This window comes from Atta colombica, unplaced genomic scaffold (assembly GCF_001594045.1).
Source record: "Atta colombica isolate Treedump-2 unplaced genomic scaffold, Acol1.0 scaffold41, whole genome shotgun sequence".
NCBI lineage: Eukaryota > Metazoa > Arthropoda > Insecta > Hymenoptera > Formicidae > Atta > Atta colombica.
The window spans coordinates 16,911-33,530 of NW_017259520.1; the positions used below are offsets into that span (position 1 = coordinate 16,911).

General features: G+C 33.5%; 1 protein-coding gene across 2 annotated transcripts in view; it reads left to right on the top strand.

The window, feature by feature from the left end:
• Window positions 1-1,669: 1,669 nt before the first annotated feature.
• LOC108691178 (organic cation transporter 1-like) overlaps window positions 1,670-16,620 on the top strand; it is a 20,065-nt gene continuing 5,114 nt past the window's right edge. For both annotated transcript variants that reach the window (XM_018198835.1, XM_018198836.1), the window contains exons 1-4: window positions 1,670-1,950; window positions 2,899-3,267; window positions 15,395-15,653; window positions 15,854-15,945. In XM_018198835.1, the coding sequence (XP_018054324.1) occupies window positions 1,825-1,950; window positions 2,899-3,267; window positions 15,395-15,653; window positions 15,854-15,945 (846 nt within the window). In that variant the 5' untranslated portion in view covers window positions 1,670-1,824. The remainder of the gene's footprint in view (window positions 1,951-2,898; window positions 3,268-15,394; window positions 15,654-15,853; window positions 15,946-16,620) is intronic.

The window sequence follows — 16,620 nt, forward strand, 5'->3', positions numbered from 1 at the left end:
TTCGATATTTATGATATTTATTGGTTTAAGCAATATCAAGTTTGAACATAACATACTTTCTGGAAAAGACGCGATCCTTACATCCATCGGCGCTATATATCTGAGATCGCTCGTGATCTCTGTCGCGTTGCACACGAAAGCTAACGAGCAGCGGAGTACTTACGATAGACAATAGCATATACTACGAAGGGAATTTCGTTTGCAGAAAGAGGAAGAGAGAAAGAGAGAAGGACGGAGAAGCGGCGAGGCGGACGAGCGTTCGGAGACTGCGGCGACGGCGGCGGCTCTCGATCAGCTGAGAGAGGAGGTGGAGAGACTCCGACGAAGATGATGTTCGGTAGAGTCAGAAGAGAGATCTTCTCCGGCAATGGCTGATCGTCGTAGCCGCGATGCCCGCGGCGTATGAGCCGCTCTATCGCGAGGACGACGACGTTAACGCTGCTGCTGTCCGCAGCGGCTGGATCCACGCGGGATCTACGCGCTCGTGATCGTGATCGTGACGTGGTGGGCGGACGCGGTGCGTGAACGAGAATGAAGGGACGGTCCCTCGAGCCGCGAAACGAGGAGCCGCTGCGTTGTCGCGAGTGAGCCGCGAGCGGTGTCGAAAAGTGTTCAATTACGGTGAGCTGCGACGAGTGCAGGAGTACGCGCGTTCGTTAATAAACGTGCATGCACGTTGACAAAGAGAGAGAAAGAAGGAGAGAGAGAGAGAGAGAGAGAGAGAGAGAGGGAGAAAAACGGCGTGTCCGTCAATCGGACACTTCCGTAAACAGTCAGGAGTGAATGAGCGCTGCAACGAGTGCCGCGATCAAGTGAATCGAATCTCCAGAGGTTATTTGCGTGATCGATTACAGGACTTTAAACCGCGGGTGCGACTTTCGATGACACTTGAGACTACTCGGGGTGATCGTTCAAGATAATCCCCTTATATTACCGCGAGAAGAATGTGGTGAACAGTCGCAAAGCGATTTTCGCGGGAGGGTTGTTGAAAAGCAAGAGACTAACTCAATCCTCTCGAGACAACGGTGAGAGCGCGAGGGGGCTCGTCGTAAGTGAAAAGGATCGACTGGGATCAGACCACTTGACAGTTGAGCGACTATCGCTCTCCTTCTTATCAATTTCCTTCCTTTCGTCGAGTCCTCGCGATTGAAGACCAAACTGATCACGATCAACTTGACGCTTTCGATGAGCTTTCTAAGGTGAGCTTCGTTACGTTGTTGAGTCAAACTAACGAAATTTATGCGACATGAGATATGAAGTGCAACGTGGTTATTGCAGCCAGATGCACATCTCGGACCCGATCAACCGCGATTAAGTTCAACTCATTAAGTTCAATAGTAGTAGTGATCTTGGTGATACCGTGCGCGACCTTGAGCTCAGTGTACCTGAAGACGTGCGTTGTAGCACGCGTCTGAATCGTGGAAAACCCATCGCTGTCGAAACAGCTCAATTCAACAGACTCGGGGGTACATCGGAGGAAGATAGTGGTTCAACAGGAAGACGAGAGAACGAGGAGAAAAAGGAGGAGGTGGAGGAGGAGGCGGGGGGTGGTGGAGACGAGGGAGGGTAGACAGTACCAAGGAGGAGGAGGATTCCTCGGTGCGTGATCTCGGACGAAGGGGGCGAGAAACGTGCGTTCGTAATTCGGCGTGGCTGCCTTCGAGGATGAGCGACGGCGGTCATGCCGTGTAATTCGAAGGTGTACCACACCACCGTCGCATCGTGCACGATCGTCGTCGTCGTCGCCGCCGTCGCCGTGGTGATCGTTCACACTGTCGTGATCAAACTGTTGAGATACGGCAGAGTCGCGGTATCGCCGGAAAGATGAGCTCGATCGACTTTGATGAGGTGCTGCTACACGTGGGAGAGAAGGGCCGATACCAGAACATCATGTACTACTTGCTATGCATACCCGCCACCCTGCCAGCCGCCTTCTTGGCGTTCTCACAAGTAAGCACGTTGTCTGATGTCGCTTCAGAGATGTGCCCTCAGCTTTGGAAATTATTATCGAGATGAAGGTTGCAATGCATTGAATAAACTCTCTAAATGCTCTCTAAATTCTTTACAGTAAAGTCTCACCTGAAGAACGAAAGTTGAGCAATTCTTGAAAAAGAGTGGCTCGATTTTCAATCTTTAAGAGTAAAATTTAATTGTTCAGAGTGAAGTGAGATTCACTTTAAAAGTTTTAGAAAGTATAATTTGGAAATATATATCGCGCGCGGCTTCTTTTTTGCAAAACAAATTTAAAAAAGAAAGCAACTAGAAAGTAGTATTGCAATCTTTTACAACTATTTATTTGGTCCTTTCTGGCTGCTTTTTTTTTAAATTTACTTTTAGGAAGCACCAAGAGCAATAGTAACATTTTGCAAAAAAATTTACGACGCGAAATAAGTTTTGTTCTTTATAAAATACAAATTTTAAAGATATTTTTATCTTTAAAAAACATCGCACATTTGTAATAAATAACGTAATAAATATATGGATACTTTTGTTGATAAATTAAAATATATTGATCATATGATAAATACATTAATACAGTAATATTAATTAAATTATGTATACAATATTCTCACAGATAAATAAAATTTATCTGAAGAGTTTACTGCTGCTGTTTGAGCGTAAAGAAATTTTACAACAATTTAAGTTTTAACTTAATGAAATATACAAAAACAAATTAATGAATTAAAAAAATTTGTCCATTCATAACATTAAAATTTACAAAACATGGAAAGTATTAAACATGTTGAGTCTTACACACAGTTTACTAAAAAGCCGAACTTGTAGTAATAAAAATCGAATTGTTAAATTAGCAATACTACAAGCGGTAAAGGGCAGATGCAAAAATGACGCGCAAGTCCGAATAATTAATCTTAATTAAGACTCGCGATTTCGAGATAGGTGTTCGTGAGCGCCTCGCCAGAGCACTGGTGCAGGATACCGGAACTGGAAAACATGACGGATCTGATGTCGTTGGAGGAGAGGAAGGCACTCTCATTACCCTACACGGTCAAGTCCGATGGCAGGAGGATTTATTCCAAGTGTCATATGTATGACGTGAACTACACGGAGATAATAGATTTGTGGCTCGAAGGCGCCAATCTGTCCAACACCACCGATAGCCCGTCACTGATCACATCTCCGTCGTTTGACTTACCGTCAACCCGATTGCCATCGCCACCGGTCAGTAACTCCGACTGGCCGGTCGTCAAATGCCGATACGGATGGAACTACGACACCAGGGACTACGATAGCACTCTCGTGACAGAGGTAAACTCGACTTTCTCTCTTTCACCGAAAAAGACCGCGTGCTGTTTGCCGGCATGCCAAGACGATTGTTTCCATCGTCTATAAAGGTACTTGAGGCACTCAGATTTCACACTGATTGCGAACAAGCAATAGATCTAGTGGATTGTTTGGGTGACTTTGATGTAGAGAAATCCAAGTCCTGTTTGTCACTATTTTCATTAAAAGATAAGTGATTATTTTATGAAAAGTGCAATAATTATTGTTGTTTGTTGTAAAATCACTTGTTTTTCAGTGGAAATGGAAAACAGAACTTGTATATCAAAGTCATTTTTTAATTGAAATAGTTTATTTTGGAAATTAATTATTATATACAAAATTATTAATTTTTAAAATAAAATGTCTCCATTAAAAAAAGGTGATTGAAGGTTTCTTTGCATTTTATATTTTTTTTCCGGTGTTTTGCGTATTTAATCACATAATGTCTCTATATGTTACGCAATGTAATGTGATGTAAAAGAATGTGAATTTAGATAGTGTTATTTTGACTTTATGGGTCGAGTCACCACTTAATGCACCTATTTTTCTAATCGTAAAACATCTGCAAAAACAAAATATAACCATCCTATTGTCAGACAATTATATTACAGAAGGAGAGAGGATGTTCAATAATAAAATTAAAATTATATATTTCATTTACAATTATATTTATTTATATCTAATAAATAATAAAATTAAATTCGTAATAAATAAATCTGTACTAACAAATTAAATTTAGTAATCATTGATATAGATCTCTCTATTATCTATTCTTCAAAATTATAGTTATTGCATTGTAAAAAATAAAATGTTAATTTTAATTTAAAGAAACGTATAATGGATTTTCTGGGATATGTAAAAATGTTAAAATTAACATTCTTGTGTTAATTTTAACATTTTTGTGTGTCTTAGACTGATAATCCACTAAACGTCTTTAAGTTAAAATTAACATTTTATTTTTTTACAGTGTATGTTCATGAATTCGTGAAAGAAGAAAAAACATTTTTACATACAAATGGATGACTATAAAGTCAGTAACTGTACTATTTTATTAGTGAAATAAAAATTCATGTTTTTATCAGAAAAGATGTCGAACATAATAAAATTTAACGGACTAATCATAAAGAATATAATCGATTTGGTTCAATTATTGTTTTGTATTTTTTAATTAAATGAAATAATGTTTCATAGGATAGATGATGTGACTGTTAGTTACGGATTCATTATAAAAATGCCAAAAAGGTAAGAGTTATCTGAATATAAATGTATATCTGTTTCCTTATTCTTCAGAAACGTAACAACAAGCTTTGATGATTTGTTTAATATTCCCACGCCTTAATCGTCGCCATAAATTTCTTTCTCGCATAGCATCGGATTTCACCCACATTACCTTGGCCTTTGGCTTCGTAGTGTCCCGGGTGTTTGTCCAGCGATGCATCGCGAGTCTTCTGCAATCCTGTTCGTGGAATGAAGTTACGTGTCTTTGTAATTTTCTCGTATGGACGATTTCGCTTTCCGTGAAGTATTTGCCGGCGATGACGAGTATGATTGGCGCGAACGGATTAAATCGTGCAGCGCGGATTACGCACGATTAGTTCCGATTAAGCATGATATTGTAGAACAAAGTGGCCAAATGTTGAGTTCCCGCGTTTATCACATTTCGTGGTACAATTTCGCTACTGTGAAGTATTCAAATTATCATTGATGCCTTTGCAATAAAAAGAACTTTAAAGGAAATAAATGAGATTTTCTTGCAGCGTATTAAAAAAGAAAGAAAGAAAGGAAGAGAGAGAGAGAGAGAGAGAGAGAGAGAGAGAGAGAGAGAAGAGGGAAATTATCATGTATTGAGTATTTTGGGATGAAAGTCCCATCAAGCGCTTTGATAAAAATAAATACATAATTAAAATAAATAAAAAAAAGAATAAGGTACGTAAGACCAGATTACAAAGTGGTCCGAAGTGCCAAAGCGAAAGAATATAAAAATGAGATAAAAATTAAGTTTGAAGTGAGTAGAGTTGTTCTAAAATACATACAAATGAATGCAAGAAAAAAATAAAAGAGATAGAGAGAAAGAATTTATTCTTTAAAAATTAATTTTTTTATTAAAGATAAAAAAAATGAAGGAAATTAAAAGGAAATAATTTATCTTAATCACTGAAGTTATTAAAAAAAAAGAAGTAAACAGAATAATTTTCTTAATAATAATACTCTGAGGAAAAAAAATTGCTGTTTCAAAAAAATATTAATTCATTCAACTAAACGCAACAGTTATGGACTGTCAAGCAAATAAATTGTTAATTCAAACAAATAACATGTTTAAAATTATAAAGTTTTATTGATTCACATGTATTTAACTTAAATATATAAATACTTGAACTAAATAATCAATACGAACTAAACATATTTAATCAAGTTAATAATTTTTTTTCTCAGTATATGAATTCAAGAAGGGGTGAAATTAACATTTTCATCTTCTATTTATCTTACAATTAGATGATTCACACCTATTACTTTTCTTAAAATTTTTTTTATCATTCGTGAATTTCCATTAGGCTGACCACACGTGTTTAAGTAAACTTGTCAAATATGCACGTACAAGTTTATTAGAGCATATAGATATATAACAAAACTACCCAATTATCGTAAATTAGCGTGCACACACATTTCAATAAACTGGCACAAATATGCTTAATAACAGGCAAAAGATAATATTTTTTTTTAACTTTTTGTCCACATGTAGAAGTGCAAACATCCTGGGCTGATAAAAACGTAAATGAAAAGTCATCGAATGGACAATTTCCAAAGGTTATACACAGAAGATTTAAAAAAAACATTATTTTTTACAAGAATAGAACATTGTGTTTTTTTTTATGTTTTTTAAAATGCTTCATATATACTTTAAACAACATTATAAAAAAAAAAGTTTAAAACATGTTTAAAATATGATTTTTATTAATTCTGCTTTACAAGTTACTTATATGGCTTTATAGAGATTAAGTTCCCGATGTAATTCATGTAATATGAAATAATTTTTGATAATGTAAATTTTTCTGAACTTTTTTTGAACTCGAATTAAAAAATTATTTTACATATATAGAGATATTAAATATAAATGAAGCATGACTTATTTTTTACTCCTAATATTACTGTTGACATTCTGCTTACGATTTTATACTTCAGTTCTATTGCAAAGCTTCTCAAAAAGGCTACATTTGTTTATACTGACAAGTCCGCGTGCAAACTGCGTATCACATTTCCGAAAGAAATAGGGACAATTTTCCGTATTTGAATACTGAAGAAAACAACTGGGCTGGCGGGTAAACCCGCGATCATGTGGCAGTAGTCGTAAGTGTTCATTAAAACATTATTAAATTGCCACAATTAGACAACGCCGTGAGCTGCTGGCGTAATAGGAATCGTGATGTATGGGGTCGAAGATCTAAGCGTGTTTTTTCTTCATTTATTCTTCTATTTGATTCCACTGACTTTGCTGCGCTGAGTGGACCGTAATCTCATAGCAGACATTGTGATAATTAATTGACATACGCGATAAATCATAAAAAAAACTATAAAATAATCTCGCAGATTGTATGTTGTGTATAACAATTTGCACTAAAAACCAAGTTTTCGATATTCGTGACTACAACATCTACTATAATTATGATTATTACTGCTATAATGTTAGTAATAATAATAATAAATATTATGTGTCTGTATAATTCTATAAAAAATTATATTGGTATTGAAAATAACTACAAAATTATTGTAATTGCTATCATTTTTATGACAATAATTATAAAGATAATTATTTTGATATAACTGTACATATAATTATTATTATTAACATAGCAGTAAAAAACATAATATTATCATTATAATATCATGTAATTATAGTCACAGTTACCATAAATTTTTCTCTTAGCTCTGCTAACATAAATCTACTATCGAAACACGAATAACGATTCTCAAAAGAAAAAAGTACGCTTGTATGCCAAAATTGTGAATCGAGCGAATATTTATTTTGCATATCTAGTGCATATCTCATGAATATTTCCTACGATTCGTTTATAACAGTTACGTCTGATAAATCAAAATTATGACATACTACTGCATTTCTCAAAATATCTGATAGCGTGATGTTAGACCTATCAGTGCTTCACACGGTATCGCGTTTACGTTCATTGTATATTTGTTCGTTCTATCCGCCCTCCTCCATATTTGCACGTTTTTATTTAATGCAATCTACGGCTGCATGAATTACAGCCATTACATTTCCATTCTTTCAATTAATCATCCGCAAAATTTATTTAACTGACGTGAAATATAACAGCCAAATTTAGCCCCCTTTTGCACGGGGATTTAATTTAATGCGATAAACGTGGGAAATAAATCTCGTTGATTTGTATGCATGTCACGTTTCGCTACACCATTATCGAGTTAGCAAATTAAATTATTACTGGAATTAATGTATCTCTTGTAGCCTCTGATTTTTTTTCGAAATTATTGCATAACGAATAGTCGTATGAATTAATTACATTCAGGCAGCGTTAAAAATTTATATAATCTTGGACAGAATGACTGTGATGATAGGTCGATTCATCAACATCACAATGAACGATTCATCATGCGTTCCCTGAAATTGCGGGAGGTGACGTAGCGCGTTTTACGTTGACGCGAATGATTTCTAAGATTTCGGTCGAGATAGGCGAGAATTCCAGCCACAAGAATCGTCAACAGGTGAACAAGGTTGATGAGTGACCGAGTGACTGGCCGATAGGTTGCAGCTCAGTGGCGTCAGCAATTGCTGACCAATTTACCTACCCCCGCATCCGGTCATGTGATATGTCACATCAAACGCCTCGCACAAACTGCCAGCTCTCTTCATGCAGAGGGTATATATTCCTACGTACTTAGTTGCTGCCGGATTCAACGCGACCAACTTCCGTTTCTTTTTTTCTTGCCTGTCTCTCTTTCTCTTCACGTCTTCGCGCAAGGTATTCATTTCTTCGCGTTCATTTCTCGCGTTCTTACGTAAACTTTGTTTATCGATCGCCTAACGACGTGTCTTCGAAACATTTCTGTAATTTTCAATTTCATAGCTGAGATGACACAATACATCTACAAACAATGAATGAACTTGTGCATTTTACTTCTCAAGTATTAATTTGTATTGAAATATTTTATATGTAAATATTACATAACTTGCTTAATTAATACTAGATTAATACTAGTTTTGTTATGAAACAATGAAATTATTCTTTTGGAACGCTTGGTCGACCTAGAGAAGTGTTTTTTTTTTTCGCGGACGTACATTGACGAGGAAGAGACACGAGTGTTAAAGAGCGTAGGCAGTCATGCTCATACTTCATTTTACTTCCGACCGATCCGATGATTTATCGCTCGATTTAGGAGCTTCGCTCTAATGATATCACGTTGAGCGAGACCATGGAACAGGTCATTGTCTTTTCCGTATTGACATGTGACAAACAGCTGTTCTGAAGACAAATACATTGTACATCCTCTACTTTCTGCCGAATATAATTTGTGCCTCTTGCAGGCAAAGATAATTTATATTCATTTTTCGTATACTTAAAATGCATAATTTATATTTAAAGTCCAATATATGTATCGAATAATGTACAACATTCATATGATTGCAATTAAATTACTTGACGAAACCATTCAGACGAGAAAGTCAATTAAAATTATTGTTAATATACAAAATAAGTTTTATAACTATTAAATATTTATAAAAGTTCGTGAAATATTAATATTAAAAATTATAAAATTTATTGTAAAATTTTTTAGTTACATATATTATTATTAAGCTATAATTTCCTGCATCATATCTATTACTTAGCTATCATAAATTTAATTTTTATTCTGGAGTCTCATAACGTATTCATCACTGTTTGTTATTTATTTATAATTAGAAGGCAAGTGTGTATTAAAGCCATGAGGATTAGACGTGTTTATTCATGTCAAATCTGCTATTTTTAAAAAGTATGTATGTCATAAATAATTTCAATGGTTTAAGGCAGCCTGTTATTATAGTCTTGAATTTAATTAGCATCTGTTAAATATTAAATTTGATATATTGAATTGAAATATTAAATTTGATACTTGACACCAAGGAATATAATTAGTATAATTCAAAGCAACATTATATATGATTAAAAAATTTGACAATAAATTTTAGTAACTTCTAACGATAACTTCACAAACTTTTGCAAACATTCCATAAATTGCATTGTCTTATAAATCTTGAAAAGCAGCTTTAATTGACTTGTTATTGCAATATGCGGCTACACAGAATAAATATATAAAATAATTACGTCTTGCTTGTTCCATCGGTTCCTTGTTTGTAAGCTCCTTGAGATATTATCATTCTGAACATCACGCGGATCAACGAACAGTTTAATGAATATATGAATATGTATGAATGAACACGAGAATGCTTGAAAATCGTTGACTTTAGAGTGATATTCAAATCAAACTAAATAAAAATTTCGAGTCTTCTTTTTGCATTAATTGTCTGGAGGACATGAAGACATGAAGATTGTAAAGTATCTATCTTAAATCAATAGTGAGAATAACTTAAATGATAGCAGTTTTAATTAAAAATATCTTGCGTAATGAATTTGCTTGACTAGCTGTTTTGTGATAAAATTTATACATGTGTATTAGCAGTATATTTTAATTCGCATTGCGCAGCGTGACATTTTTTGTGACGAAACGAGCGATGTATAAACGATAAAAGGGGTGACTGAAGCGCGTTAGCATACGGCTCCATATGGTAGAAAGTGATAGCGATTAAGAACGGAAAACGGAAGGACAGGATTTGCCTCGATGGCTCTTTGCGTCATGTGTCTGCGTAAATCCGGAGCGTGTAAATATGCATACCCAAGCGAATAGATAAAACTGGCACAGGCCTAAATGAATATCGTATGATGAATAGAAATTTTTAAATCGTGTCAAATTTCGATTTTAATTCAAAAAAATATTAGATTAGATTAGAAGTTACGAATTGTACGAATTAACATTGAATCTGATTAACCATTAATTCTGGGGAAGTTTTATGACTACTAATGTAAAGTTTTAGTATCGTTTCGTTAGATTTCTTCCTCGCCTAACATTTCACAATTTCCTTTGATGTCTTGTTTCATTAGTATTGTCATTCCCTTATTTCAAAAATAAAAATTAGAAAAATTATATTTTTCAGAGAAGGAAAAGAATTATTATTTTTAATTTAACATAAAAAATAATTGATTGATTAAATAATATCAGAAAAAAATATATTTTCTAGAAATTATAATAAAAATATCTGCTTGATATCCTACAAAATTATAATAAATTATCAAAAAAAGAAATGCGGAGCAATTCATCAAAAGTGACATAATTCGAAATATCACCAACAGTTTACCTAATTTCTTCTTCAAACTTTGATTATCAAACTGTCTTAATTTAATTCTAAATATTCTTTATATTCTTTATTTAAAAGACTTTCTTTGTTATTCTTTTTTTACTCTTTCCTTTTTATTCTTTTTTATTATTATTATTATCAAAAATAAAATTTGACTTTGTTATTTACAAAAATGACAAAAAATAATTTTGAAGTAACGGAACGTTGTCATCATAATGCAATGTGGAATTTAATTAATTTCGATGTTGAATCGGTGTAACAAGCAGTGCAAACAATCGCAGTAATGAACAGTATTGCGGTCATATTAATATTGATTTCGAAGTGTGTCAGGGTGACAAAACACACGTGTTATTAACGTCCTTATGGGCGCATGCACTGCCCTTGACAATAACTCGACAACATCATTATCAGCGGGTACACTCTCCTGTCTTTCCGCGCAATTTATCTTTTGCGCGTTTCGCGCAGACCTCGAAAGTCCGTGAATGGCAATTTGCTTAAATCAAACTTCGTGTCAAAACTATTAACACCCACCGGTAGACTTTATTTGTCGAGGCTAATAGGTACTCGATTGAGATTTCGAACACGTTTATTAACTCGGAACAGCACTCCCTGACATTGCTTGCTACTAATGGAATTAATCATCTTCGAATTAATGCAAATTTTTAAACTCATACAGTTCCAAATATGAGAAGTCAATGTCTTGAAAGATGTATTTTTCAAAAGTCTTGGCGTAAATGAAATCGCGTTTTTATACTTATTGGAGAAAGAGCTCTAAAAGAAAATACAAAATTTTTTCATTTGTCCAATTATTATCTATTTTGCGATGTCGAATATGAATACCGATAAGGCCCATTTTTGCAAAATTAAAAATCGTAAGCATTTTATTATATTTTATTATATTTTAGAAAGAATTTTTGAAATATATTTGTGCGCATATAATTCTAATTATAATTCGAATTTTAATTCTTTCATTATAATATTATTAAATCCAATTATATAAATATACATTCACTGTCACCATTTACATCTACATAAGATGGATAGAAAGGTCAAACATAGGTATATTAAGGGTTTGATCATCAATATAAGATTAACTTTAATTTTGATTCAATTTATTCGTTATTCTTTTTCAATTAGAAAAAGAGATGAGCAAATTAAATCGCGATTAAAGTTAATCTTACAGACAGAAGAATATTATTCGATTGAACAGTGATTACTTAATTTACTTTCTTTCTTTTAAGTAATAGTTTTTAAATAATGGTAAAAAATATTCTTTAAGAAAAAGTAAATTCTTTTCTTTGTTAAAGAATATTTTGTTGATAATAATTAAAATATATTTATTACAAATTTTAAAAAAACATTATGTACTCAAAGTAAGACTTTATATTTTTTTAAAGAATATTTTTTACCATTGTTTAAAAACTATTATTTAAAAACTACTTTATAGAATATTTTTTTATAAAATTGATCGAAGAAACTACTTTATATAATAAACAAATCGAATTTAATATCTTGATTAAAGTATTAAACTTATTAAGCCTCAGAATATATTTTGAATAAATTTGATGCTGTATAATGAACTGATAGATTTACGAATATATGAATTTTGAAATATTTGGAATGAGTAATTATCATTAGCGTATGTTTTTTTTAGTACAGTATGTATTTTTACATTTGTGGAACCGAGCCTGAGTCGTTCATATCTGATTTGCCACGCGAGATCGTAACAGAAGAATGAAAGAGTTAGAGAGAGAGAGAGACTGAACTTTAAAGGGCGCGAGGGGGGATTACGTTCCTCCTGTCAAACGAGGGTGATGGACACCTCTCACTGTGGGAAGCTCACCGATACACCTTAACGTCCTTCGGACGCGCACGTACTAATATGCGCATGCATACGTGCATTCCGTCGTGTATGAGCTACAAACCTATGCGATTTCCATACTAAAAGATCACACACGTACGTGCCCCCCCCACTCGTGATAAACACGAGCGCGTTTACGTCGGTAGTCTCCTGCGTAAACGCAACGAGATGAAACGCCCTCTCTACCGTGCCACTGGTGATCCAGCGGCATCCCTCCTTCTCCCACAACTTCCCTCCACCGATTCCATTCTTTGTCACGCGTGTTCCCGCGTGCGTGAGTACTGATGCTGGACCGACGAACAAATGACGATCGGCCGAGTGACGCGTGTATTTCACACGTGTACGAGCACGCACTCTGACTCCTATTCGCTACTAATATCGGCTACTAATATACATACAACGAATGCACAGGGTGCTTTAGCCCGGATTTACAATAGGTGTTTTAAGTCTTAAGAAATTGATCAACTACAATTGAATGCGAGGAGAATAATTGATTGTGATTCGTCCATTCTTTATTAAGGCTTAAAGCTTAAAAATCTATTGTGATCCGAGGTAAGATTTCTTTAAATTTATCTTCAGATGCTCTATGAATTATTTCATTGGTCACTGAGCATCTAAAGATAAATTTAAGTTGTGCCTTAAGCCGTAAGAAATACGAGGAGAATAAATGATTCATCTATTTTTTTACAGCTTAAAAATCTATTGTAGATCCAGGATAAGACTTAAGCAATAAAAAAATCAACATGTTGGATTCGCCATTGCTTGTATTATGATCTTACGATCTCTAGTGTGGTTGGTCGATTCGTTTAATGCTTAAGTCTTACGTCTTAAATTTTTTTATGTGTCATGGCCTTTAAGTCGTAAGAAATTGATCAATTACAGTCGAATGCGAGGAAAGTAATGGACTATGATTTGTTCATTTTTTATAGTTAAGAGTGCTTCCTTAGTCGGAATTTCAGAAAAGTCATATGATCAATTAGAATCATGGTTGGTTTGTATAACGTGCTAAACTTAAATGATTCTGAATGATTTTCGAGATTCCATTTTCCTCTCATAGAGATTCTCATAGAGAAACAAGACTTATAACATTTATTGCAAATCCGGGCTCAAGCGTTTAGGACTGCTACATACATTTTCTATAATGAATACAATAATAAGCTTTCTACTATACTTACTACTTTCTACAATAATAAGCTATATAATCATTTAAGATTTAAATCTTTCTCTCTAAATTTCTTGGAATGAAATCTCACTCTAAAAGAGTTAAAATATTGCTATTATTGAAAAAGAATAAAAAATTTACACTCTTAATCTTCAATACAATGGGGTTAGCGTAACTCCACCCGATTTTCATAGTTCACGTTTTCTTCCCTTTTCACTTATTGCAAAATATCTTTTGTGCTACGACATTTTAAACTTTCTAACTCAAAGATTTTTTTTTCAGTCTTCAAATGATAGATTAAAAAAAATTTGTTAAAATCGATGGACCACAATCTGAGATACAAGCAAAAGAAAACGTTGGGTTATAAATATCCGGATGTGGGTAGGACTGCCAGAACTGTGTGTACCGAGGGTTAAATAAAAGTGACAGATTTTGGAGTGAGATTTATTCCAAAGAAAAGTAATTTCACTTTAACCTCACTCCAAAAAAGAGTGAAAATCTACCACTCTTATTCAAGAGTGCAAATTGATTGAATCACAATCGATTGTGAGAAGAATATTCGACTAGTCAATTTTTTATTGATTAGTCAATCAATTGATTAGTCAATTTCTTAGGCTTACTTACGACAATGTGTTTCTAGTCGATCTTTTTAGTCGAAACTTAATCATTCTTTTAACTCGAATTAATCTTTTAACTTGAAACTAATCGAGAACTTTTAAAGTTTTAGCTTGATGAAATTTTACAAATGCTAAATATTTTTATTACTTTTTAATATGCTGTATTTGCACATCTGAAATTTTATTTATTAAAAAAAAAAATTATCACATTGAATTCATTCTCACATTTGGAGCGAATCTAAGAATTTCCATTAATTTGACCGAAAGTTCATGCATTCTGCCATTACAGCATCTTGTATTCTTATACCATGATGCAAAGCTTACGAAACATGTCAAGTTCTCGTAAGATCTTGAAGATTACGTTCATCAGAATCGCGATGACCGCAATTACATACATTGTGCTCTTTATAAACACAAACACATATGCCACATAGAAAAAAATTTGATCAGTACAATCTTTCTTCGGGTTAATTATTTCTTTAGAACTATTCATCCTTTAAAATCGCCACACCGAGATTTGTGTTCTTTGTCGGTTGCGATAATTTTTCATCATGTCTATATATAGTAATATTATTTCAGCTTTTACTTTTCATCCTTTGACATTTTAGTATGTTTTGCATCTTTCAATTATAAGCAAACACAAACAAAAAATTTAAAACAGTTTATAGTTTATTTTAGTTTAATTTGAAACATATACATGTTTAATTCTTCTCAAGCAACTATTATTAATTAGCAAGACACATATATTTTCCACAAAAAAATTTTATTTTATTGTATAATTTATATAATATAGTTTATTAATATTTTATTATGTAACGTAATTAATTAAATTACGATTTTTGTTATATTAAGAATTTTGATAACTTTTAAAGAAATAACAAAAACTATAAATTTTTGCGTTGGCATCTCGTATCGCGCGCTAACATTTTATTATTTTTTATTTGATAGCTTTTCTAGTATATTTTATTGTTAATTATTATTGGATTATTTTTGTCGATATACAATTTGACGCTGGCGAAGTAGTTTAATGGCGTTCTACATCCACATAGCTAGACCTGGTATGTGACAACAGCTGGTGGCCTTCCACGTCGACGACTTTCTTCTACGTGGGTAGTCTCTTCGGCAACGTCGTGTTCGGTTGGATCGCTGATAAATGGGGTAGAAGAACGGCCTTTTTCGCTATCCTGTTTCTCGAAGTGATATTCTCTATCGCCACGAGCTTCAGTCCGAACTATGTGATCTACACAGCGCTGAGGACCGTGAATGGTCTTTTTTTTCCTGCCATTTATCAGATACCTTTCATACTTGGTATGTTCAGCACACATAAATCGCAGACTATTTAATTTTTGGCAATAATACAAAACGAAAAACTTTAAGAATAATTTAATAAAGAAAGATCAAAACACATTTTCTTGTCACCATTATTGCATAACACGATTAGAAATAGAAACATTAAGATCAACTCGTGTGAAATGCAAAATATTTTTGCACGATAAATTTTATTGCAGCTCTTGAGCTAATGGGGCCAAGATACCGAACATTCGCCGGGATGGTAATCTGCATGTTTTTCGCCACAGCGATGTCTCTCTTGGCATTGCTGGTAAGTACTTTCTTAAAATTTTTTAAGTATAATCTAACTTTAAAAGGGGAAATTTTACTCTTAGAAATTAAGCCATTCTTTTTTAATATTGACTTAGTTGGCATTCTTTATCACTCTTAGAATTATAGATTTTATTCCAAAGATTTTAGAGAGTAACGCACCTTTAAAAAATACGAAGGAATACCAATCGTTTTGAAGAAAATCACGGATACTAATTTATAATTTCTTTACTTTCTGTTTCTTGTTTTTTATTACTTTTTATCTTTTATCTTTTTATTTCTTGTTTCTTCATTGCTTTTTCTGTTGCTCGAGATAAAAATTGACGAATTTCGAAAGAGACAAGATATACGATTGTTGATAAAGGTCGTATTCGAATATATACTGCCAGTATTAAAAATTATAATATACATTTATAATATACATAACTTGAATTTTCAATACTGACAGTGTATATCCGAGCACGGCCAAAAAATAATCGCAAAGAGGAAAAAAGTAAAAGATAAAAAGTAAGAGAAAGCAAAGAGCAATATAGATTAGGTTTAAAACTTGCATTAGCTGCATTCAGAAAAAGCTTTGCAATTGTTGCAAAATTCATTTATTTTTATTCATTAGTATGATTGCTCTCTCTCTCTCTCTCTCTCTCTCTCTCTCTCTCTCTCTCTCTCTCTCCCTCAC